Raw genomic sequence first — 25,062 nt, forward strand, 5'->3', positions numbered from 1 at the left:
TGCTGGCCCAGACCAGATCGGTGACCTTGTCTCGTAAACACCACACCAATTCTTCCCAACCGTAGAACGACTCTTGCCATCCACAGGAAGAAGAGTACGCGGGTGGCGAAGTCGGATTCTACAACCTCCTCATGGTACCGCCTGGTTTCCATGGTGCCTAATGTTTCGAAGATCGGGGCATGGAGTTGAGAAGTGCACCTTGAGAGTGGCCGCCAGCCGTCAGGCCAAACAACCCCCGGCGTTTTCACTGCAGCAGCAATTTACTTCATCCTGCCTCTCTCTTCTTCTTTTCTTCCCATTATCTTCTCTTCTTTTCTTCTCTCAACAACAACACAGGAACACCATCATCCCCACCAAGACACGCGCATGTCGCTGACCGATATCTCATCAAACCGAAGACTCTAGAGTTCTCTTCTGGGTTACTAACAGCGGCCAACTTGACCCCCATCCTCTTTTACTGCTGGCTGGAATATTGCTCTTGACGCTTTGCTCTCTAAAAGACAAAAGAAGCAAGTAGGTTCCATCCACTCCATAGTTACAAACATACTAACACGCTATCAAATTGATATAGCAACATCTTAAACAAGTATGTGATTACCATACTACCTCCATTCTTGTATTCATGAGTTCACCACTAACCTTCACAAAGAACAACAAAGAAACGTAAGTTACTAGGCCCCGACAGATTGTCCCTTTATAACCCTCCCATCAATTATCCCAAGTCTATACCCGCCTTTATTTCTCTATCACCCACGAGCGCGCTCTGCAGTGACCACCTCAATTCCTTCCTTCAACGTACTTTCTAGGTATACGACATTATAGTAATCCAATTCACCAGATTCGAAGCAAGCCGCCCACCGCCCTGCTCCGGTACGCTATTGGCAATCACGAAATTCATGCCTATGTCCTTCTTAATGCTCACTACTTCGGCAGCCCCTCCCGCAGGGGAGGTGGTCAGTTTAGAATGCGTTACTATCTTGAGTTATGCATCCTGACATCTTGGTTGCTAGCCTAACCCCAAGACGAAGTAGGTAAGCTGCCTTTGGCCGTTGCTTTTAAGTCTTTGTCGCTAATCAATATTCCTGGAGGCCTTATATATCGCAAACTCATATAGAGATCGCGGCAATGTATGAACTAAGATGTCTGCAAATAGTAGAAACGAATGCTAACTAGACACTCAACGATCAGAAACCCCATCCGAAAGCGGTTGAATGTTTTTAATAGGGAGGAAGCATTCAGCGCCCGGAGTTTGCCATCCAGCATCCCGTGGATTTCACGGTCGGAGTAGGATACCAAAGGAAGCTTTGTATCTGCTACTAGGTACAGATACTGAACGCCCACCTACCTATGGTAGTAGATGTCCGTTTTCTTTGTATCTGCAATCATCAACTACTCTCTTCTATCATCAACTACTTCCTGCTACTATTACTACTTTTCACTACTATCAACTACTTTCTACTACTACTAACTACTTTCTGCTATTATCTCTACTTTCCTCTGGTATCCACTACTAGAACTGTATTCCTCTAGTATCTGCTATTCCAGCTGTGTTCTTCTAGCGTCTTGTAATGTTGCCAGTTTTCAATTTGAAGCACGGCATGCTGGTCAGCAAGCCAGAGGTGCGGAAATATTCATGTCACTACTGTCTAAAAACATACAGATGACTCCGAGGAGCCTGGTTGGTAAGTAATATATACCTGAAGGTCTCTTTCGGCATAACTCTGAAGTTATGAATTGTAAAATGGCGGATTGTGTAACGGACGAGCTGGGGAACGAGATTCACTAATTTGACATCAAAAGTTAAGCCCACTGATACTAACCTTATTCTCGGTCATCTATTTTCAATTATTTGCACCAATAAATGAGTGATTATGCCGGTGCATGGTTGAAGTTGACAATGGCTCTCAAGCATCAATTGATCTCTGCAAGTGTATACGCCAATCTCCATTAAGTCTCATCGGAGCGCGCTTAGAATGGTGAATGTGATGTAACTAAAAGTTTGTTTATAAGTAAACAGCAATTTCGAAAGGCCATCGTAGGTCACTGAGCCGAATAAGAGGGTTATTTTGGGCAGTGTTCATACAACTTCAGAATAGTACTTTGCTGACATCAGGACCATTATATCATGAGACATTCTACGGATATCATGACGAAGACCTATCTTTTCATTCGTAAACAAATTATGACAGCACTTTTAAAGATACTCCCAGACTTCAGCATATGATTTCATGCATTACTACTATACGCGGGTATGACATGCCTCCAGATCATCGCCCGCTCCAGCCGTCCAAGCATTAACTTTACACCTGCGCCACATCTCGACACGTAAGGAATTCGCATACCACAGATCTCCATGACGGCGACATTACAACATGGCGTTGTCACCTCATATCGATGTTTCGATAATATGGTAGAGACACGTCATCTGGGCTGGGCTCGATGGGAGATTTTGTGGAGAGGATTTGGGGAAGTAGGGCAGACACGCGCGTTGAATGACATGACAGAGTGACGGGTTCCGGGTGTATCGGCACATTTTTCATGTGAATGAGTATGAACAGTTATGGAAAGATATAAGGAGTCGACTATTTCGTATATTCTCAGGCATGCAAATAGCAGTGCTCTGATGTTGAGTCTTACAACGCTTTGCTTCGCGTCAGAAACGAAGCCATCATGATCTACAAAGCGGTACTCAATTGCGCGGGGCTTTTCGCCCTCTCGAACCTGCTGCCTGTCCAGGCTATCCCGAGAGAATACACTCCGACAACTACATTTTCTGCCGCTGAAACTGTGACTCCAGCCGTGGTGACTCAGAGCAATGTTACCTCTCATGGCCCGTACACCGGGCCGCCAGCAACTACCACCGGGGCTCTCTCGACTTCAGTTTTAGCCTCTGCGATTCGCCCTCAGCCTCCTGCTCCGGGATCGTTCAATTACACAGCCGATGGCAAACTTCACGGCCCCGAACCTGCGCCGTTTACCCCCAACGGCGGCATCGGGACTAATGGTTCTGCTCCGGTATACCGAGTCCAAAGTGATTACGACTACCAGTCACTCGCCTTGGCTCTCTATCAAGAATGGATAGAACTAGACTTGTTTCACTGGGGCTTAAAGAATTTCACGACCGAACAGTTTGAGGCGAACGGGATTAATGCCAAGGACAGGTTCCTCATCGAGTACATGGCCGACCAGGAGATTGGACATGCCACTGTTCTCACCAATATGCTCGGTCCGCAGGCGCCTAAACAGTGTACTTACAACTACCCTGTTTCCAACGTCCGGGAATTCGTCGATTTCAACCAAAAACTCACACGGTGGGGAGAGGCAGGCGTTTACGGCTTTCTGCCACACTTGAACTCGGGGCCGGCAGCCCAGTTACTGCTCCAGAGCATCACGATTGAAGCTCGCCAGCAACTCATCTTCCGTCAGTTCGGCGGGCAATTCCCCATGCCGGAATGGCATACACCTGGAATACCCCAGAGTTGGGCATGGTCTCTGTTGGCGCCTTACATCTCAAGTTGCCCTTTAAACCAGACAAGACTGGTGTGGCAGAACTTTCCAGCGCTGTATATCCTCAATCAGCCCAACCCAGCTCGCATTAATGCCTCTGCCGCGTTCAACGAGACGACTGGCGGCTGGGCCAACACTTTGTCTACCAAAAACATCTCCAGTTCTCAGCTTTGCTTCAATGCGACCAACAAGACGCTGGACTGCTCGCCAGCCATCACCCAGAATCGCAGCATCCCACTTTCATATCCAGGTCGCCAGGTTTTCTTGCGCTGGGACAACCCGGGGCAGTTAGTCGGACCAAACAACAGCTATGTGACTTCAACCACCGTGAGACAACCCAGGTTTGCGGCCTGGGTATCGCAGCTAAACGTCACATACTCGCCGCTTCTCAACATGAGTCTACGAGGCAACACGGCGTACACGTTCCAACCCAATGTGTCGACATGGGATCATGATCCGGCCATCAACGGGACAATGTTCCTCGCACTCACGGATACTAATTTGCCTGTCACTCCATACAATTTGAGTCTTATCAACCCTCATGTCGCCGCTCTTGCGGTGTATCAGGCCGGCTAGGTACTCTGCAAGATGATGGGAAACGACCCTAGTTCTGTAGATTCACTATACCTGGTATGAGCTGGATTCATGTCGTTATCTATTAGATTTACGTAAGTCCTGTTAAAGAACACGAGTGGAATACGCAAATTGGGGGCAGGTCTGGAGTGTTCTCGGTCACTGTTGTGGTAACATCACGATTACTGATGCTGAATTACGGCACAGCTTTACGCAAGATCTATGTATCATACTATCATTATTTCATGATTGAATCTATGCTGATATTGTATTCGTAATTGGGTCGCCAGAAGATGGGGGATTCGCATCGCCCCAATTTCTTCCAGTACACATGCTCATGCTTTGCTTACAGTGGCTTCACATTCACCGTCAACCACTCAAACACAAACAAAGTACAGTGACCACCACTTATTACTAACATCGGGACGTCAATTTAGGTCCACCGGAAGAGATGTTGCTCAAAACCGCCGTACGACCGAAGCAAACGTCGACAAGTGATGGAATCTAGCCATTAATTATTCCTCTTGACGTCCAGAACAGCATAACCGAAAGGTTCCCGATGCAACGGCGGCACGTTTCAAAAGAGGGATAAAAGGCGGATAAAGGGATTCGTCAAATCAGGATATACACTTGCTTAGGCAAAAATCGACGGCCCTCTTCGATGCGGGTATTTGGTAATGGGGGATCTGGATACGGGTTTCCGTGCCTAAATACATCGAAAAGGGAATTCGAGAAGGTAATGCACGTTGCTCTCGGAGTCAGTACTAAGTACTGACCATTGTGTCTTGTTTACTCCAACCATGTCATTGACGGTAGTAACTAGCCAATGCAGCTAGAAAAGGATGATAAAGCATGCGGAGAGTGATTAGTCGAGGCATTGGGTATAAGTGACACCACACGCACATGTGCCTTGCCATTGACGCCAGAAAGATAAAGAGGAGTGGCGTGTCAAGTGGTTGAAGTGGTGTATCACCAAGTTGTGCATCTCCTCGTCAGCTCAGGCACATCGATGTTACCTATCTTGACATCCAACAAATCAGTACTCTTGGATACTTGGGACCTGTCTGGATGGACTCTCTCTCTCTCTCGTTCTCATATCCCAACATTCGCCTCGACAACGGTTTCCCCTCAGAGCAGGCCGGTAGTCGTACACAGAACAGACATCCGGTCCATCGTCACAATCATATAGAGCGCCTTTGCTCTCGTGCGTTGGGCTCTCTGGCATCAATTTTTAATTAACGTTTATGCACATGTACAAGCAGGTATGCCAGACGAGGTCCACACCCCCAATTTGTTGTCACCATCGCACCAATGACAAACTAGTGCTTTTGCTGCTCCAGATATAAAGTATCCGAATCGCTATTTGGGCCGATAACGAGAGGGCTTTTGCTGGCAGCAGAGAGATGGTGGATGGATCAATGTAGCTTGTAGCTTGTGTGATGATTGCCTGTAAGCTTTAGCACTGTCGATACTCATGTTTCTTTACCTCAGTCCCGTACCCATGAGTCAACCCTCAACAGCAAGCAATACTGCGGTAGTACATCATAGGGCCGGGCAGTAGATCCTTGGTGCTTAATTAAACCGCATCTAAGGCGATGCATGATGTTGGTAGATCCATCTCTAGGTTTAATCCAGCCTAGCCCGCTCAGCTCTCACATCTGATGACGGAATTGCGTCGGGCAGACAGACCGAGAACAGCCTCTTGCGGGTCGACGGAGGCAGGAGGCGGCTATCTCGGCCAACGAAAGGTCTTGGAAATGCGTGACAAGTCGAGGTTGAGTAGCTTTCCTTGCGACCCCGCACGTCCAACTGAAGGCCTTTCGTAACTCAATACATGTATCAAATGCCAGCGTCCTTTTTGGAGGCTTGGCCTGATGTGAGCGCACAGACTCAGCGTCGACTGTCGCTGCGGTCTCTGCTCTTGTGCTCGTGCTCGTGCTTGTGCTTGTGCTCCTGCATGTGCTTACGCTGTCTGTGGTAGTTCACTGGGTAAGCGTAGATTGCCAGAGGTGCTGTCTGTTACGCATGAACAGAGAACGCATGCATGCACCACATACATACATACGCGCATATTTGCTGCCACGACGGCCCTCCCAGAGAGAGTTCAGCCTCCGTGGCCTGAGCAAGCCTTCATAGGTACGGACACAAAGCAGAACTTGGGCCAGCCATCCAGCTGCGCACACGTGCCTGGCTCGACTTTGGATAGGGCATTCTCCAAGACGTGCAACTGCCCGGCCCCTGTGTCTGGTTGGCGAGCGACCTTCCAATGCCATCTAGTCAGCGGCCAGATCCGACCGGGATGCCAGACCAGGATATCAGGGCCCCTCGTTCCCTTGCCTCTCCCATCAACTCTAGCGCGCAACAGAGTGATCGTTGGCTAGCCGAGTGGGGGCCCAGATTCGGGCCTGGCGTTGAGCCACGCTCAGATGGTTCGCATATCGAGAGTGTCGGAAGAGGCGCTTGGGTTTCAGCAGTCGGGGCTATCCGCATCAACCGCTTTGTGGAACGTTCAAAGGCTGGCTTCGAATCTTTGCGATGGTGGGCGTCTCATTTTTAGAAGTCTCCGTACCTTTAAATAGAGAGAGGCAGATGATGTTTTTGGTGCTTGGATCGTCTCGTCGTTGCTCAAGGGGCGTAAGAGCGAGTAATACGGATTGAGGCGTCTCCGATTTTTATCGCCCGCAATGACGAGTCGCTTGCCGGCGTTTGGATGGGTCTGCTGTGCGAATGAGACTTATTTTAGCGGGGGTAGCCAGGGAGCGGATATGTAAGCAGAAGTAAAAAAAAAAAAAAAAGAAAGAAAAGAAAAAAGAGGATAATGAAGATGAAGATGATGACAAGTTTGAGGCGGAATGTGAAAAGCTTGGAATGGTTCACTACTAAAGAAAATGCATCTGAGGGTTGGAAATCATGATGTATCACATGGCGGTTATTTAGTAGTCCGGGCAGGTGCCTCCCAGTTAATCCTGGAGATAGAAGCTACTTGAATAGTGCAGGCAATGTCCATATAATCTTGGTATTGAGTAACATTGAACTCTACAAGTGCCTACAAACTTGGAAGTGATACCCTGGAGTGTGTACATGTATTTAGCCAGCTGCCGAATATTTTTGGAGATCAGCATGGCGAGGCTCGTAGTACTCGTAGATGATGAGGCTGAGGCTCACGAGTACCGAATGAAATGGAATCAATGCAAAACCTTTCAACCACTCACCGACTTTTGACTAACATTGCCTGCTAATACGCCTAGAGGCGGAGCGAGGCGTGCAAGATAGAAAGTGAAAAAAAAAAAAGCCCACAAGGGGAAGGCGAACTTTGGGCTTTGAATTTTGGACTTTGAGAATTCAGGTACCAGTCCATGGAGTACTTTGTTCTGTTTGTTGGAAACGGTTATGAGGCGGGGTCAAATTAAGCCATGCAAGGTACTCTCGGCTCAGCCTCCCAGACATTGAACAACACCGGTGAGATGCTGCAAGAGCTCAACGAATCCATTGGTATTCATGTCCTTGGATGTGAGGCCTAGGAGGCGTCATCTCTCAAAGATTAGGTTGCCAACAACCACTGACTATCTGCAACATTCTTCTACCTGCCCATGGGACAGCCTGGGACACACACGCATGTCGCTCTTGTAGCTCCCACCAGCCAGCATGCCTTTTAACAGGCCAAACCGGCCTCTCTACTCCGTCCCTTGCTACCCATTACATGTTAAGCTGGTGCCTGCGAATCTAGTTGGACAATTCATCTAACAGCACACGCACTATTCATGCATCTAGCCATGAGGGGCAGGCGGGGAGATCCAAAACGGCATGGATACTGGTTGGTGATCCTTCAGGTTAGCAGCCCTGTCGGATGCTGGCTTGCTGTTCAGACCGTTGCCACCACTGCCGATGCGATTCCGGCCTTGTCAAACTCCTCAGTGGTACAAGCATTGGACTGGCTCTGCTATCTCCAGGAGGGTCTCATAATTCCGGTAGACTACGAGTACTGCGTATATGCGGCCGGGATCTTGAGCATCCAATTGCAGCGGCTCGAGAGCACGTCGGCAAGTGGCGTTCCAGGTCAAGGTGAGGAGGCCATCTTGGCTGCCAATTGGTAATTGGTAATTGGAAGCCCAAGTTGTTTGTTGGGCTTGAATGCCGGCGGCTTATTGCCTACCTAGTACTTACCTTGGTAGTCCATATTACCACCTAATAGTACCTAGGTAGGCAACATATACGAGGGGGCTGGCGCCTTGGTCCCTTTGAAGAGCAGCATCTTGCTGGATAAACTGGCCTGCGGTGCATTTCCCCAGGTTCGCGTGCGTATCTCCGGTGTTCCGCTCTTTTGCTTCGCCATGCCAGTCGGTACCTGTACATCAAGAGTGTTGGAATTGACCACTTCGCCGTGAAACCGCCTCCCAATTGTCTCGATGCTTGGTCTTGATCCAGGTACATGTACCAACAGCGTGTCCCGTCTGCCTCGACAATGCGTCAGCATGCAACGAAGACGCACTTGAGTCGCAAACAACTCATCCGTGCAGATGACATACAGCTGCCACGATATACTACCACCTTACAGCATACCTACATATACATATATGTACATGTACATGCAAACCATTGGAGTGAGGTGGCTGCAGAGCCCGGCACTCTGCCTCGCTTGGGCTTGTCTTGAAGCGCATGTACCGCATAAGTACAGGTATCCGCACGGCTGGGGCTCAGAATGCACTCCAGCTACATACATGTACAGGACACGACACGACACGACACGACACGACACAACCGTATGCTGCATATACGGAGCACTGGCGATTCTACTCGTATGTGATGGCTCAATTCAATTCCTGTCTTTCTTCTTTATCCATCCATCCATGGGAGGGTGACAGCCGCTTGTCCCCGAGTCAATCCCCCTTCTGGCAGGTCTTGCGCTAAGGCTATCCTAGAACGAACTCGACTCGGCCAAATTTTTTTCGTCCCATTAGTATCGCCTCCGAGGGCTTCGGATTTCCCCTGAACAGCAAAACCTTAAACTTCTAACTCTGCTGCCCAAGTGGAGGAGCAGAGCAATCAAATTAAAATCTGGAAGCAATGGGATCCAGACTCAATTAGCAAGGCCGCACGGAGAATCACGCCGGCACTCGGTGGCCCATGGATGTGCTACTGACGAGTTCAGCCGCGTAATGATAGGCTGGTATACATAGGTGTACTTGGGACCCAAGATTGAGGTTAGACAGACGCTGGCAGATATAGTTACATCCTTTACACCCAGATAGATTCCACCGGAGACAACCAGGCCGCCGCATTGATGCCTCGCTCTCCGGTAACCACAGCCACGTACAAGCAAGGCAATTCCAACACGAGTAAATGCGTAGGTACCAAGTACCAAGTACCAAGTACGGAGACCTCAGGCTCAATCGATGGATCACATCGTTTCCTTCACCGGCACAACAACGACGCCGCGGCCTGATTGGCGCTGTAGCCCAGTGGCGCCGCCTCCTGCGCTCACTAAAAACCTGCCCTGACCACCGGCCACCACCGGCCACCTCAGGGCCACCTCAGGGCCTCTAGCAGCTGCTCTAGCATGGAGTTGAGCCTTAGCACTGTAGTCATCCATGACCTCCGCCACTTGCCTATATCGGGATCCCCAGAAAATCCATCCATCAAATAGTTTCATGTCCTCTCGAATCCCGTGCTTCAGACACATTCTCTCACTGTCTCTGTTTCTCTTCCCCACGCCCACTCTCACCCTCACCCTCCTCTCCCCGACTTGTATTATACGGAGGAATCTTGATCAGATCGCCATCCTCGCTCGTGAGCTGCTGAGGCTGTTCCCTTTTTGTATAACTTCTCTCAATACCTTCGTTTCTTCTGTTGTACTATTGGATTCCTTGGTTCGATTTCCCCTTGCGGGCGGCATTGAGGCCACCCGCTTTCCTCGTCTTCTGTCTATCCGCTCCATCCATGTCCATCGACAAATCGATTGCAGACGTTGTGTACGATTAATTCTTTCGCTTGTCCCGTCTTGTTTAGTCCATTGCAAGCAGCAAGGTACGTATGCCGTCAGTGTTATATCCATGTCATCAATTCCGTTGGTCGTGGATTTCCCTGTCTCTCCTCCTTTCGCTGGCGATGTCTGTTCTCTGGCGGCGGGTTCAAGACGTGATGGACTGGCCTGTTTATTCTTCATCCCCTCCCCGGACAAAGAGCTGGCCAGAGGGTTCAAGTCGAAAACAAAAGGGATTTGCGGGCTGCTATGGCGTTGCTAGCTTTCTGCTGCTGTCCTTGCTCTTTGGACCCGACGCTGGGCCCTCGGTGCTTCGTACAACCAGGACGCTATCAAGGGAATGCGGGAGACCAAGAACACGAGCACGAGCACGTTTTCTGCCGTCCATTCCACACGAGCAACTGCTGCTCTCAGGCAGTAGCACCAGCCCTGGACGCCTCTGTCCATCCACCGGCGGTTCGTGGCTGGGCCTTAGCTCGTGGCTTTGGATTTTGTCCAGGCTCAGGCCCGTGGCTTTGGCTTTGGCTTTGGCTTTGGCTCTGGCTCTGGACTTGGCTCTGGACTTGGCCTCGCTCACCCAACACCAACGTGATGCTGAGCTGGCAGACAGGCGATGACGACTCGGCCGCAACGAGTCTCTGATCTTCCTGCAGCACGACGTGTGGGAACTCGACGCAGACCCCTGCCTGGCGCGCTGGCCCCAGTCCAGCCCAGACCATCTGGGCATCCACCGGCTCATCCTTGTCCTTGGCTGCAACACCGAGCATCTTGTCTCGTCAACTGTCCAATCCCTTGACCCTATCCCACCCCGCCTCCAGCGTCGCCGGCTTGTGCCTGGCCCTAACTTGGTCGTCCACAACGACAAGCTTGCTGACTTTGCCCTGCCTGCTTCATGTCTGCAGCGAGATAGACGTCCCAAGCGCTGCCAATTCGGCCTGTACGATTCCTGTCCGTCCTTCGTTTCCCTCCGTCCCAGCATGGAAGACCTGCGCTTCCGCCCTCAGCAGCCGCCGAGGAACGAGCCCTCCATCAACCCGCTTGTCTCACCTCCTCGCGGCGCCGCTCGCATCCCTCAACAACAGCCTGCGAATCACGATCTGCGCTCCGCCCTGCCTCGCCGTTTTACAACCGACTCGGGGCGTGTACCGACAATGTCTTCCATGAACTCCTTGGCATCTCCCCCCCGCGTGCCCGACGCAGCTCAAGATTATAATAACGTGAGTCGCAGAGTTCTGGCTGAGAATCCCTTGTTTGCCGCTGCTCGCTGCTGTGCGCAGGCCGGGAACTCTCCTTCTATTCATGTGCGAGATTGGCTGGCTGACTGTATGCGAAGCAGGCATTGCATAAAGTCCAATTGGTAGGTGGCCCCCCTTGCTCCAGCCTGATGGCTTTCGTCCGCAAAAAGCCTCCCATCCACCCCCTTCACCCAGTTCCGGCCGGCGCCGTTAGATTCGGGCGCGGCAAACCCTTGGGAAACAAGGAGGGCGGTTGAATTCGCGAAGCCCGGCTGACTCTAAATCTCCTCCTTTCTAGATAGAGAAGAAAAAGCAAGAATATGAGAGGATCCGAGAACAGAGGCGGCGCTTTGAAGTCGAGATGCAAAAGCTAGACCAACAACAGCGACGGGAGGCCCTAGAGCTGGCTCAGATGGAAGAAGACATGAATAGATTCGCCGGGCACCAATCTGAACCGACAACGCCTCCCGAGTATCGAAACACCAGCACCAACAATGGCTTTCCTGGCATATTCTCGCGACCAAACCGCTACTCCACTTCAAGCTTGACCTCTCCCGCGGCTTTGTTTAATCGACCAGCGCGCTCCGGATCGCTTTTGACCTCTCCGCCTCCTGGCACTACAGGCGTGTTCCAGCAACGATACGGGTTCGACGACAACCAGATGCCATCACGATCCGTCCCTACCACGCGCCGGAACAGCGACGATGATGACAAGGAAGAGGCTGTTCGCCAGGATCCAAGCAGCCACCGGGCGACCAATTCGTAAGTAGAGCCTTATTGACGTTGTCTCTTGGAGTGATTTGTTGCTTGGTCGGCGTAATCCTTTGCTCTGGGCTGCATGAATGGGGCCGGTGTCCATCAGAATAGCCAGCCCATATGAAGAGCGGCTTTCTTGGCAATGGATTGCGAGCAATGTATTTAGCATTGTCGGTTGGCATCAGGGATCAGGCTCTTGATGTAGCTTTTGCGCTGAGCAGAGCTGGCTGCATGCGCGCACACCTCCCGCCACCATCCTGCATACCAAGCTGCGCGACTGCTTTGCTTACAGCTGGATATCTTGACACAATTGCTGACCCAACCTTTGGTAATAGTAGAACGAACAGATACTCAATGCCCGTCACTCGGACAAGGAATGGGTTCTATGATCTAAACCTTGATCAGACCAACACCACGCGGTTCTTGTTCGGTGACGACGAGCCCAACCACCTACCTAGGGGCCACACTCCTGACGACAGCTTTCCCACGCTCGTTCGCCGTGACGATCAAATTGTAAGCCATCTTTTGTTTTGTTTTTTCGCTCCTGCAATGTATCTCGGTTGGAGAAGGAAAGAAGGTCTTCTCTGCTATGTTCTCCGTGCCTTTTTCCACACCAGCTTCTTGCGGCTGTCAGTTGGCGCTTAGCAGCTGGCAGCGCTCCCTCCTCTCTCACTCACCCACTTGGCACAGATTTGCGTTTGCAACTCTCCTCTCTCTCCTGTTCTTTTTTCCCTCATGCTCTCCTCTTCTTTCATCCTTTCCTCCTCTATAAATTCTCTTCTCCTCTTCCTCCCTATCGTCTGACTTTTCTCCATCCTGCACCACCCTCATCCAACCCAACTTTGATCTGTGATTCGTCTGGCCAGAGTCTTCTCATCATTAAATTCCGACCTTGCTAATCTCGCCATTCCCTCTTTAGCTCTCAGCATCCTCAGCCGCTCTTGATCTTGCTCTATCGCCCTCACCCAACCCTGAAGCGCGGGCCTCCCACAATTGGAGAACCAGCGTAAACCGGCATCGCACCCAGCACAGCATGTCAGCCATCAATGGGCTCTCCACCAGCCAGACTGGCGATGCTGGCAATATTGGAAGCCGCCCTTCGTCCATTCGTCATTCTCTTGACCTTAAGTATATCTCGGAAAGCTCGAATGAGACCTCTGGCGGTTCCCAGGCGATTCACGCGCCTCCCAAACTCCAGAGTTCTTATTCTGCCAACGATATACCTACGGTCAAAAACCCTGGTGGTTCTTCTCTCTTGAACGGCAGCGCCAACAACCACGCTCAGCAGCACTTCCATAACCACAATGCCAGCATCGGCCGCATTCCCGCTGGGGCAATGCCAATCCGTCATGCTCGCGAGCTGTCCAACGACAATGGCATCAACACCAACCGTGAGCAGGCCGGTGTATTCCCATCCATCAACTCAGCCCTCCAAGCGAGTGCCGCTCCATTCGGGCCAACCATGGCCACCGCCGCTCCTCATACCGCCGCGCCTCACGCCGCCGCACCTGTAACTTCCTCTGGCGGTGGCTTCTACCAGCCAAATGGTTACACATCCCCGAGCACTACGTCTCCACCTTCTTACGGGGCTCACTCGCTCTCTACTGGGATGCAGCAGATGAATCTTAACGGCGCTGGTAATGGGAATTCTTACTCTCCTCAGAGTTACTCTCCCTACGGTAACGTGCCATATCCTCAGAATGGTCAGCCTCGCGATAGTCAGGCCCGTGTCATCCAACATCGTCGACAACTTGACAATGAAGGTCAGTCGGATAGTAACAGCAGGTTTACCTTCCCTCTTCTTGATTCTCTGTGCTAACCATTTTTACAGCGATGTCTCGGTATCAGAACATGCCGCTGGAGTCATTCCGAGGCCAGATTTACGAGCTGTGCAAGGATCAGCACGGCTGCCGCTATCTCCAAAAGAAGCTGGAGGAGCGCGAAGGCGATCAAGTTCACATGATTTGGCTCGAGACCAATCAGCATGTCATCGAGCTCATGACGGATCCGTTTGGTAATTATTTGTGCCAAAAGCTCCTCGAGTTCTGCAATGACGACGAAAGAACTGTCTTGATCCAGAACGCATCCAAAGACATGGTGCGCATCGCTCTCAACCAGCACGGAACAAGGGCCCTCCAGAAGATGATTGAGTATGTCAGTACTCCTCAGCAGGTTCATCTCATCATCGAAGCTCTCCGCTTCCGAGTTGTGGAACTCATCCAAGATCTCAACGGCAACCACGTCATCCAGAAGTGCCTTAACAAGCTCACCGCTTCTGACGCGCAGTTCATCTTTGATGCTGTTGGTAACAACTGTGTCGAGGTTGGAACCCATCGACATGGCTGCTGTGTGCTCCAGCGCTGCATCGATCATGCAACTGGCCAGCAGAAGCTCTGGCTGATTCAGCGCATCACCGAGCATGCGCGCATCCTGGTGCAGGACCCGTTTGGAAACTATGTTGTCCAGTACATCATCGACCTGAACGAGCCCACCTTCACTGAGCCCATCGTTGCCACGTTCCAGGGCTGTATCAGCCAGCTGTCCCGCCACAAGTTCAGCTCCAACGTGATTGAGAAGTGCTTGCGCTGCGCTCAGCCTGCTTCCAAGGACATGATTGTCGAGGAGATACTCAACGAGATGGAACGATTCCTCCGCGATTCGTTTGCCAACTACGTTATCCAGACGGCTCTTGACTTCTCTACCCCCCATCAAAAATATCGCCTTGTCGAGGCTATTCGTCCAGTCCTTCCACAGGTTCGCACAACTCCTTATGGACGCCGTATCCAAGCCAAAATTGCCGCCTACGATAACCGCGGAAGTGCTGCCTCAAGCGGACAAGTCACGCCCGCCGACAACACACAAGGGCAGATCCCGCTGCGGCCAAGCCACAACCGAGGTCTCTCTGGCACTCCTGTGCTGCCTACGAACGGCAGCAATACCAACGGAGCAACGTCTAGTGTTGGGAGCCAAGGCATTCGCCAGCAGGCACCTCCTCCTTTCACTAGCAGCGTCTCGATGCCGACAACTTCTACAACCACCAGCTCGGGCGGCCCTGTCCAGCCTCCCCCGTTCAACCAGATGCTGTCTGGCAGCTATAGCCAGGGACATTCCTCCAACACGTCGGTGGATGCCGGCGAGGCACGCTGGGTGTAAACTATTTGAATCCTCTTATTTCAACCATTTGCCTGTATAACGACGCTTCGGCCGCTTGTGCTTTTCTTCTTCTTTTATTCACTCACGGCCATTTCAGTGGAATACGACTTCATGCGGCACGGTGATGACACTGCCACGATGATGACATTTCTATTTCGATTCACGTTTTCTTTTTTCTGTTTCACTAGCCCATCAAGTCCGGACGCGTTATTCCTTCAGAAACGGCCAACTCCAGATCTGAGCAGCACAGCATTTCCGCAATGCTTTGTGTGTACATTATGAACAAAAACAAACAAAAAAAAACACGGGTCGAAATGGGTTTCCGAGTTCGCACCATCCGGTACTCCAAGCTGCATTGAGCTGAGAGCGAAAGGCAGGCAAGCTCTCGCCCCAAACCTCGTCTGTATCTGTATTTGGATCGTCCCCGTCGTTGCCAATACTGGCGTCGGCAACAAAATCTTTTCTACTTCTTCTCATCTTCGATTCTTCTATTGTCATTTGATGTGCTTTCTCAATTTCTCCTTTTACGGTTCGCAGTTCTACGATCAAGAATGGTCATTTATCACGACAGACAGCCATTTTATACGTCCAGAGCCTACGATCCTGTATGCCGCACTTGGGGGACTATGCTGAGTCTTCCAATGGGGCCTGTATTTCTGATTGACTGCATGGAGCCAGTTCCCCGATTCGATTTGGGAGCAGCTGACTGATCCAGCTACTACTAGATTGGACTCTATACATTGGAGCTTCATAAGGGTTAAAGTGGGAAAGGAAAAGATCATGGCAAACTGGTTGGGTTATGGGGGGCGAAATGAAGTGGTAATGTCGCGAATTTTACGTAGAACTGGGGTAGCTGGATAATTTTCTTCTTATCTTTCTTCTTCTTTATTGTTGCGTGTTTCTTATTTTTCCTCATCTCTTCGAAAATATCTGCGGGTTACGGTGCTTGCTTGTATGATGTGGTGGGGGGGAAAGAGAGCAGACAAACTGAGTCGGAACCAGTTGAAGCTTCTTTTTGCTTTGACTGTGGTTCGATTTGAAGGGATGGAAGACTTGAGGAGGCAGCTTTCTGGATGGAGCTGCGGCATTGGGCTTTTTCTTTTCCTGCCTTTGGGGGTCTTATAAGGTTGGGTCCTCGCTTCTGAAACTGTACTTAGATAAGACTTCGTTTGCTTTTCTTCCGAATTTGACGTGGGGTTTTGGGATTGAATGTGATTTTTCGACTCTCTTCTTTGGGTTCATTATGGGCTGTGATGTATGTGTGCTTTGCTACGATGTTGAAACAAGGGGATCTGGATTGATTTGCATCGTGAGTATACGAAAAGCACCTGATTGATGGCTAAGATGGTGGGGAACACATGAGGATGATGAACGTGAAAGTGTCACAATTGCTTTCTACATAAGGAAAAAAAGAAAATAAAGAGATATCATCGCAGTTCCGAGTTATTATCGGAAGATGTCATACCATTTCCATTTTTAAAAACTACCAAAGAAGCATCTCTTGGGCCTTTTTTTTTTTTTCATCGCCTCCCCCCCGACTTTCAAGACACGCCGATTCTTTTACTGCAGGCAAAACTCCGAACAAAAAGAAGAAGAGACTGCCGCAAATAAAGAAGACACCAGAGGACTCGCGCGAAACACTCCCAGAAGGACACCCAGGAAGACCGCCACGACGCCTCCTCGGCCGTCATCAACGCTTCCGCTTTCCGGCAGAGAGCGTTTACCTGTAGCGCCACAGGGACAGGGTGTTGTGTCTCTTCCAGGTCTTTCTGCGGCCGGCGGTGGTCTTGTTGTAGCGGTGGCCCTTGTTGAGGCCGCGGGAGCGCTTGCCGGTGGCAGTGAGGCCGCGGGCCTCGCGGTGCTTGTGGACGGGGTTGACGATCCAGTTGATGCGGGGGTCGATGCGGATGGCCTTGTGGCTGGGGTCGACCAGGATGACCTCGTAGTACTTGTAGGTGGAGTCCTGGTTGATCCAGTACGAGTTGAGGACGCGCAAGTTGGCGCAGCGGCGGCCGACACGCTCCTCGGCGGTGGCCTTGAGGGAGCGCTGGTACTTGAGCTGGTTGATACCCTGGTTGGTGGGCTTGCCTGTTGATCACACACGGTTTCCCCGGTCAGTACAAACAAGAGGAAGAGAGAGAGAGAGAGAAGAATCGTACCATAGGTGGCACCCTTGGGGGCAGGGCGCTTGCGGCCACCACGGCGGACACGCACGCGGTAGATAACGTAGCCCTGCTTGGCCTTGTAGCCGAGACGGCGGGCCTTGTCGGGGCGCGAAGGGCGGGAGGCGCGGTGGATAACGTTCAATTGACGGTACTATATTGATGCACTCTCAGCATATGTTCAACGAGTGTATAGCAAAGACAAGGGGGAAGGAAAGTGAAGATGTTGGCAGCAAGGGGGACATCACAAAGACGAAGTCTAAATCTTTCTCTTTGTGTCTCTCTTCTGTGATCTCATCAATTTTGCCGTTTCATAGGCAAAACCAAGAAATCAGCAGTGCAAGATTTTTTTCTGTATTCCAAGAAAAAAAAAACTTCGCACACGAGATCCCCATCCCAAGACGGGAAAAGGGGACCGGCGAGAAAAGAGAGTAGAGAAAAATTTCAGACCCATCAAAGAAAAAAGTCTTTCCCAAAACTGCCTCGACCTCACAAATCCAGCCCGCCCAAGTCCACAAAGGAGAACGTATATTTCATCGTCTCGAGATTTTGTGTGTTTGTGTAGCTATTCGGAGTGGTGGCAACGTACTTCCCAGCAGCGCACGCGGAGAAGGAAGCGGACCAGGTCGGACTGCTTCTTCTTCTGGAGCTCTTCGACATACTTGAGGGCACCCATTTTGGCTATGCGGCGACGGCGACGAGAATGTTAGCTTTTCTTGCGAAATGTTTCTTCTTCTTCTTTTTTCCTCAATTGAAGACAGAAGAATTGATGTTGCTCAAGGGGATAGAGAAAGGGGAGGGGACGAACCGGCTTGAGGTCAGAGAATTTCCTGCCGAGGGTTAGTTGAAGGAGGTTGATCAAGAGGATGTCGAAATTTCGGAGGAGGAGGCTGCAAAACCGAAAACGACATTGAAAATTCAAGGGCCTGTTTGTGGGTTAAGCGATGCGCTAGGCTTATTCTAGTGCTAGCGTAATAGGACTTGCCCCTCAGAGCCCTCGTGCCCATTTTTTGATGGAAAATTAAGCTGCGGTAAGATGCTGAGTCATCCAGGTGAGCATCAAAATTCACCGCAAAGTTCACAAGGTGAGGGTGTGGAGCCATCGAGTACCCAGTAATATTGGGCTTCCAATCATATCGGATTCTCTCTCTGTGTGTGTAAACGTTTGTTACCAACTGCCGCAGCAAATTACCAGACATGGCATATAAATGCGCCTAAAGTGTGTGTCATTTAGATTACAAAAGAAGCTTTGCAACTCCCGCAAAAGCCTTCAAAGTTTCTCGTGCGCTTGATCCCCATGAATCATCTGCGGATGGAATCCCGCCTTCAATCCACCGCCATGCTGCCTGTTCGACATCGTCGTCAGAACGAGGTGGTGATTTAAGTGATGTAGCATGCTCTCCAGAAATAACCAAGCAATTGATCATCTGTATTGACATTTCCATTGCCTTCTTATTCACCTTGGCGACATCTCTGGCATCTTGCTCCCACTGGGCCCCTTCAGCTGGCTTTCTGGCCTTGATCGAGTCGCGATTGGCCGTCTCGTACTCATCTAGGGTATGCTGCAAGGCTTTGATACGACCAAGCGGCTTTTGATGTATAATGTTCTGTGTATCGAGACCATCTTGAAGAAGAGCAGAAATTTTGGAACTCAACGAGTTGTTTCCCGTCATTGCAGATCTATGGAACGTTATTTCTCGTTAGAATTAAAAAATCGTTCAAACATGTGTCTAAAAAAACTCACCGGGCGTTGTTGTACTGGCCCTCAATCATATGGAGCAAGCTATCCGCATCTCGGCGAATCGCACTCTTTGCGCTCTTTGAAGAAGAAGATGCTGCCTTTGACTTTTTTAAAGTACTGTTGGTGGCCCGATTACTGCTCGCGTCGATTAATACCAATTCATTTCGCACGTATGATTCCAAGGCACCGTCTTACCTGGGTCCAGCTCGGCTTCTCTTTGAAGACTCTCCCACTTGCTTCTTCTGTGTCTTGCGAGCAGTTTTCTTCACGGGCTGTGGAACTTCTTCAACATCATCTCCTTCTAAGGACATCAGAGTCAGCTACACATATGCAACACTAAGCAGCACAAGCCCGCTCATAGCCACTTACCTTCCTCCGAGGCCTTTCTCTTCCTCGTCTTCGCTGGCATCTCAAGTACGAAGAATGCAAGAAATACGCAATAATAAAGGAACAAAAGTTTCCGCTCAATACGCTGGAGGGCTGAGACTTTCCAGTGACTTGATGGAAAGACCAAGTTTGGCAGAGAGAGAAGAAAATGCAGCTGCAGGATTGAAACGCAGAGGTCATTGAACACCAACGTCGCTCCTTCCTCCTGTTGAAGAATTCACACCTGAGGAATCCACATGACGATGTACCTTGTATAGTACATCTGTACCTTCAGGTTTGCATTCGTCATCTAAAAGGCAAAATAATGTCTTTTAGATTAGATGATTCCTCATTAGAGCATCATATATAAAAAGAGAGAGGTAGTGGTAAAGTGAATCATCCGTCTTGGGTGCATCCTCGATGCTTGCTTACGTATCTCTCCGCAACCAGGCTCTCAAAAGAAGCAACGCATCATGCACGTGGTCATTCCCAGAGTCATCAGAAGATGTAATAATAAAACCATATATATGCCCTCAATCATCAATTTAGTCTCAAGAACAAAATCATATGTTTGTCTCAAACGTACAATTTCCCAAGCCCAAAATACAAACAAGTACTAATGCAGTCCAGATTCTGTAGAATAAAAGTAAAAGTACTAATAAAAGTAGAATATCAATTGTCGAGAGAGAGCGACAAAAAGAGAAGAAGAAAAGCATCAAGAGAAGAAAAACAAAAACAAAAATCAACAAGTTTCTTGTCGTACATGACATTAGCCATACCCAATCCGTTTTCCCTTTTTTGATTGTGTATTAGTTACAGCATGCATGCGTTAACTCAGGTCTCTCTGTCTATATTCTCAGCCAATGGAAGCGAAAGCAAAACCATACCCGTTCTCCATTCTTCGATCTCGCATGTCCAGTAGCCAAACCCGTAATCCGTACCAGAGTCATAGAGGGATAATATGTATATATATGTGTGTGTATATAGCAAAAAAAGTTGTTCAAGAGGTAATGACAGTCGGGAGGAACCTTGCACTGAGGCTCCTTTCCAGCACGAACTCGGTGTCGCCCGTGTGGTCTTCAAAATGGCCACCGCCACCGCCGGATGAAAATATAAATAAAATCGAATAAAAACTGATGATAGGGGATACTGCGAAACGAAATATTTTGTCTTCTTTTGTTCTTTCATTATCGTTCAATATCCTTTAAGAGTGTAGCAATCGGCGCGCCCAAAAAAACAAGAAAACGAGTGTTGTAGTCTAATCATGCTAGTATAATTCGTCCAATTTATGCCGTCCTGGATTTTAGTGAGTGTTGAGCGAAAGACCTTGGAAGCTAGCCGTCCATTCGTTGGAGGGTGAGATTGCAGTCACGCCTTGGGAGTGCGGCCCAGGAGACGGCATGGTTTGAGAGGTGGGAAATCGTTGGCGGATCGATTGCAGATCACCCGACTGAGGGAATCCGGCGTTGGCAAAGGGATCAATACCCTGGTTGATGCCCAAGGTGTAGGCACCGCCATTCATTCGCGCATTTCCAAAGGCACCAGCAGACCCATATGCGTAGTTGGAAGGCGGGAATCCGGTGGCCGAAGGGGCCTGCCTATCCGCAGCCAGCTGAGGTTGAGCATAGCCAGATCGCATTCCCCGAGCTTGCGCAGCGCCTGCAAAGACCTGAGATTGCTGTTCCTGCTGCGAGACTGGATTCTGGCGACGCTCGTTTGCATTGGCACCACGGCCAACGCCAACGGCGCCTGGTCCAACTCCGCTAGGAGCCTGGATGCCCAGAGTAGGACTAGCAAATGAGGCCGGGTTGATCGCAGACATCCAGATTCGCGTCTTGTAAATCTTGAAGAGGTCCGTGACAAGTGAGTTGAAATTAATGTAAGAATCGGCAAAGTAGTAAAAGGTCAACTTCTTCCAGTCCCTAGTGATTTCAGTCAGTTTACATGCCATCAACGCCATGAAACAACAGTGCAACTTACATTTGGAATTCAGCGTCGAGAATTTCCATGTTGAGGCCATGTTCCTTCACCTTTTGCATGCACACCCTCTTTGCCTTGGCCTCTTGGCCTTCTTTATCCCGCAGAGCGTGGATCTCGTGATTCTGAGCAAGCCGCTTGATGAGCTTTGGACGGAGCTCACCGGCGCTTGGCTCCTGCATGTGGTGCTGATTCGGCGGCCCCATTCCGCCAATGGCGCTGCCCTGAAGGCCGTTGGACGAAGCCAAGAGGCCGGCACCAGAGCCTTCCTGCGCGGCAGCTGCGTTTTGAGAGTACATCATCAACCACTTGTATTGCTCCTCTGCATAGTGCTCCTTGAGCTCTTTGGCCATCTGCCAATCGACATTGTCGCGTGCAACAGTGCCCAGGTCAGTGCCTCGATCGGCCTCCACAATGACCAAGTCGCCGGGCTTGACGGTGAGTCCAGTTCCTTCCTGGATGTAAAATACGTCTGCCCTGGCACACTTGAACAGCACGACGTGGAGAAGCTGATTGTGCCTTGGTTGGCCCACACTGTACACGCTGCGATGGGGGGATGGTGGCCGATTCGGAAATTGGTTGTGCATTCCAAACTGGGACATGTACGGGTTGCCAAATGCCGAGGGGATAGAGCCCGCCATGTTGCTACTTCCGGGGAAGAAATTGGCTGCAAGGAGACTGTCAGTATTGTTACACCGATAAAGCGCCCCGGTTCGAGACTTACCGTTGCTTGAACTTGCAAAAGCTGTGTTGTCTGGATATCCTGATGGGTACCCCTGGTTGAGCTGATTATCAGGATTGGGTGCTTCCAGCGTAGCTACAGAATCGGCAATCGAGCTGATGGAGCCCTGCCGCGTAGGCATGTTGGCGAAGGAGTGGCGTCTGCTCTGAGAAAAGTCGTTTGCAAAGAAGCTCGGGGAGCTGGACCAAAGAGCCTTTTTCAAGGAAGGCATTTCTTTGCGTTGCTCAAAGCCCATAGGACCGCGATACGGTCCGGTTGTACCAAACTCGCTCATTCTCCTATCAGTAGCTCGTCTGGCCATGGCCTCGCCGTCATTCGTTTCGTCCAGCTCGTCGATAGCATATTCTCCCTCCTCGGGAACATACTCACGGAGAGGGTATCCGTTGCCATGATAGGATCCCGGGGCGCCACGTTGTCGAATTCTAGAGCCGTACTGCTGTTGCTGTTGCTGCTGCTGTTGCTGCTGCTGATGTTGCTGATGTTGCTGCTGTTGCTGTTGCTGTTGTTGCTGCTGCCTGAGCATGGCATTCTCTCGCGCAAGCATTTCAATAGTCTTTGACTCGGCACTCTGGTGAAACGAGCCTTGAAGCGATTCCGAGGAGTTCTCATCGTCATCGTCATCCACCTCCTTGACCTTTCCAAGCATGGTTCCGTCACTCGCCATCTCACTCAGCATGCTAGGCCGTGATGGTCGGTGTTGGAGAGTAGGATAGCGGGCTCGGCCGATGACGGTGGAAGAGCTCATTCCAGTGCCGGATGACATCTCGGGATCGAGTTGTCCAGCAGAATACGACTGCGAGCGATACGTTTTTGGTGTAGGATGGAGCGGAATGGGGAAGGGAATCTGCGAGTTGGTGCCCGGTTCGCGACCTGCAGAGGAGACTGGCGTTAGGCCAGAAGGATCTGGCCCAAAGAAGGAGTTGTTTCCTGCCCCAGGGGGGACTGTCGAAGTGGGAGATGGCAGGACTTCACTGAGCCTTGCCGGTGGATCCTTGCGATCGTTGTTCCAGATGCCAGTCCCCCACGGGAAGTTTGAGCCTGGGGCGCGGGCCATGACGGAAGAAGTAGAATGAGATCCCCAAGCACCAGCCCCGGTTTCGATGGACGGGGTGCTGGGGTGCGATGTGGTGGGAGACATTGAATTGCTCGCAAATGATCCCTTACGAGGTCGGCTGAGAGGTGCAGATGTATCGTTCAACCAAGAGGCCCGGCGAACAGGCTTCACGGGATGCGCAAGGTTTTGAGATGATTCGTGGCGGTGTTCGCCTTCGTCTTCGGAGCTTGCTAGCGCTTCGGAATCTGGGGTCGATGTCCTAGCATTCACCTTCTCCAGCAGCAGGGACTGGCTGGATGGCGCCTGGGTCAATCTCGACGATGATCCGTTCTTGATTGAGCTTGAACTCATGATCGATTGGGAAAGGCAACACTATTCGAGAGGCCTAATTTCGAGTATTTCGACCAAGTACCAAGACTTGTTTTTTTTATTGCGTGTGCTTGTTTCTTCTCCAAACGTAAAGAATGCAGGATATCGATACTAATGGAAGACAGTCCAATGCCCAAAGATGGCGATGTAGAGCGGAAAGAGTCGGGGGGTTATCAGCCGGAGTGGTTCAGCACGTGAGGTCTTCTGGGCAAAGAATGCCAACCAAGAGAATGTAGATCCGCGAGGGAGGAGGTCCGAACGAAGGATTGAGAGTTTAGTAGACGGATGGCTCTTGAAGAAGAAATTCGAAAAAGAAGAAAGTAAACTGCCGGGCTGTTAGCGCATCAATCCAAAACACAGATGAGCCCAACCCATGCAAGCATGGCGAGATGTCTCGAACGACCACAGCACCCGAATCTCGGCGAATGATGTAATTCGGGGCAGCCTAGCAGATGCAAAAAAGGAGAGGCGCGCGCAATGACGGAGCCGTTGGCCTCATGGACGGTTCCCGATCTGAGCGACGAAGTTCTTTGCATCCGCTTAGGTTGCCGCAGGTGCGTAGAGTTGCGGGGGGGCCGTTGGGACTGGTTCGATGCCAGCTGAGGCTCAAAGGAGATTGCACTCACCAGTAACAAAGTCAGGTACGGTCTATGTGGGGAATCAAATGGAAAAAAAGAAGCTCTAAAAGGTGGAAAAAAAGAGGTGACGAGGACGAGATCGACTGGATGGGACGCGACAGGCCGATGAAGGTTTTTCTGGTGGCGAAAGACTGCCGTGCGTCGGTGGTGTCGCGGCAGTTGGTGGTTCTGGTTGGGTGCCGCAGGTGACGGTTGGGCGGTCGATTGATTAAAAAGAAGAACGAGGAAGCGGGAGGAGAGGGACGATATCCGAGGGTATAGCAACTTCTAAGCCGGCGCGTCTAAACCAGAACTGAACTGAACTGAACTGAACCCGAAAGAGAGACGAGACAAGAGTCAAGAGACAAGAGTCAAGAGACAAGAGTCAAGAGACAAGAGTCAAGAGCGTGAGACGATGGGAGGAAAGGCAGGGATTGTGGCTGTAAGGAGGGAACCAGGCGGGATGTGCTCCGGCCTTGCACGCATCCGCAGCCGCTGGAAATGGCGAGCGACGGCAGATGAAGGGGAGGCAATGGTGTTGCGTTGCTAGAGCTGGGGAAGCGCCTTGTGCCAGTCGAGGCCCATGATTCTCCTGCTAGAGGCCCCGGGACTCGCCAATCCAAGCGCAGCGACGGCTGACAACGCACGATGCCAGCGCAAAAGCTGTCGGGTCTGTACTTGTGAGCAGCTCTTTGCACTGCAGGCGAGAGAGACAAAGGATCGAGCACGAGCACGAACGAGCAATCGAGGCGATGACGATGCTCGTGGAGGGTCGAGTTTGGGGGAGGGGCGAGAGTTGAAAAGGGATCAAGTTTCAGGATGCGGCAAAA

At 50.8% G+C, this 25,062-nt stretch overlaps 6 protein-coding genes across 6 annotated transcripts; 2 read left to right on the forward strand and 4 right to left on the reverse strand.

Annotated features, from left to right (window-relative positions):
* Positions 1–2,670: 2,670 nt before the first annotated feature.
* Triagg1_4670 (uncharacterized protein) lies at positions 2,671–4,083 on the forward strand (the record flags this gene model as incomplete). The annotated part of the gene is made up of 1 exon (XM_062899099.1): positions 2,671–4,083. The coding sequence occupies one exon, from the start codon at positions 2,671–2,673 to the stop codon at positions 4,081–4,083; it is 1,413 nt and encodes a 470-aa protein (XP_062756250.1).
* A 6,387-nt stretch (positions 4,084–10,470) lies between these two features.
* On the reverse strand, positions 10,471–10,827 carry Triagg1_4671 (uncharacterized protein; the record flags this gene model as incomplete). The annotated part of the gene is made up of 1 exon (XM_062899100.1): positions 10,471–10,827. One exon carries the CDS (start codon positions 10,825–10,827, stop codon positions 10,471–10,473), a length of 357 nt encoding a protein of 118 aa, XP_062756251.1.
* Positions 10,828–11,037: 210 nt separating this feature from the next.
* Positions 11,038–15,204, forward strand: Triagg1_4672 (uncharacterized protein; the record flags this gene model as incomplete). The annotated part of the gene is made up of 5 exons (XM_062899101.1): positions 11,038–11,277; positions 11,594–12,057; positions 12,387–12,564; positions 12,971–13,814; positions 13,883–15,204. The coding sequence occupies 5 exons, from the start codon at positions 11,038–11,040 to the stop codon at positions 15,202–15,204; spliced, it is 3,048 nt and encodes a 1,015-aa protein (XP_062756252.1).
* Positions 15,205–16,924: 1,720 nt separating this feature from the next.
* Triagg1_4673 (uncharacterized protein) lies at positions 16,925–18,042 on the reverse strand (the record flags this gene model as incomplete). The annotated part of the gene is made up of 3 exons (XM_062899102.1): positions 16,925–17,292; positions 17,364–17,520; positions 17,956–18,042. 3 exons carry the CDS (start codon positions 18,040–18,042, stop codon positions 16,925–16,927), a joined length of 612 nt encoding a protein of 203 aa, XP_062756253.1.
* A 559-nt stretch (positions 18,043–18,601) lies between these two features.
* Triagg1_4674 (uncharacterized protein) lies at positions 18,602–19,516 on the reverse strand (the record flags this gene model as incomplete). The annotated part of the gene is made up of 4 exons (XM_062899103.1): positions 18,602–19,046; positions 19,111–19,242; positions 19,303–19,408; positions 19,477–19,516. The coding sequence occupies 4 exons, from the start codon at positions 19,514–19,516 to the stop codon at positions 18,602–18,604; spliced, it is 723 nt and encodes a 240-aa protein (XP_062756254.1).
* A 1,260-nt stretch (positions 19,517–20,776) lies between these two features.
* Triagg1_4675 (uncharacterized protein) lies at positions 20,777–23,597 on the reverse strand (the record flags this gene model as incomplete). Its single annotated transcript, XM_062899104.1, has 3 exons — positions 20,777–21,395; positions 21,454–22,117; positions 22,175–23,597. 3 exons carry the CDS (start codon positions 23,595–23,597, stop codon positions 20,777–20,779), a joined length of 2,706 nt encoding a protein of 901 aa, XP_062756255.1.
* Positions 23,598–25,062: the final 1,465 nt, after the last annotated feature.

The sequence above is a fragment of the Trichoderma aggressivum genome (genome assembly GCF_033847375.1).
Source record: "Trichoderma aggressivum f. europaeum strain CBS 100526 chromosome Unknown scaffold_015, whole genome shotgun sequence".
Taxonomy (NCBI): domain Eukaryota; kingdom Fungi; phylum Ascomycota; class Sordariomycetes; order Hypocreales; family Hypocreaceae; genus Trichoderma; species Trichoderma aggressivum.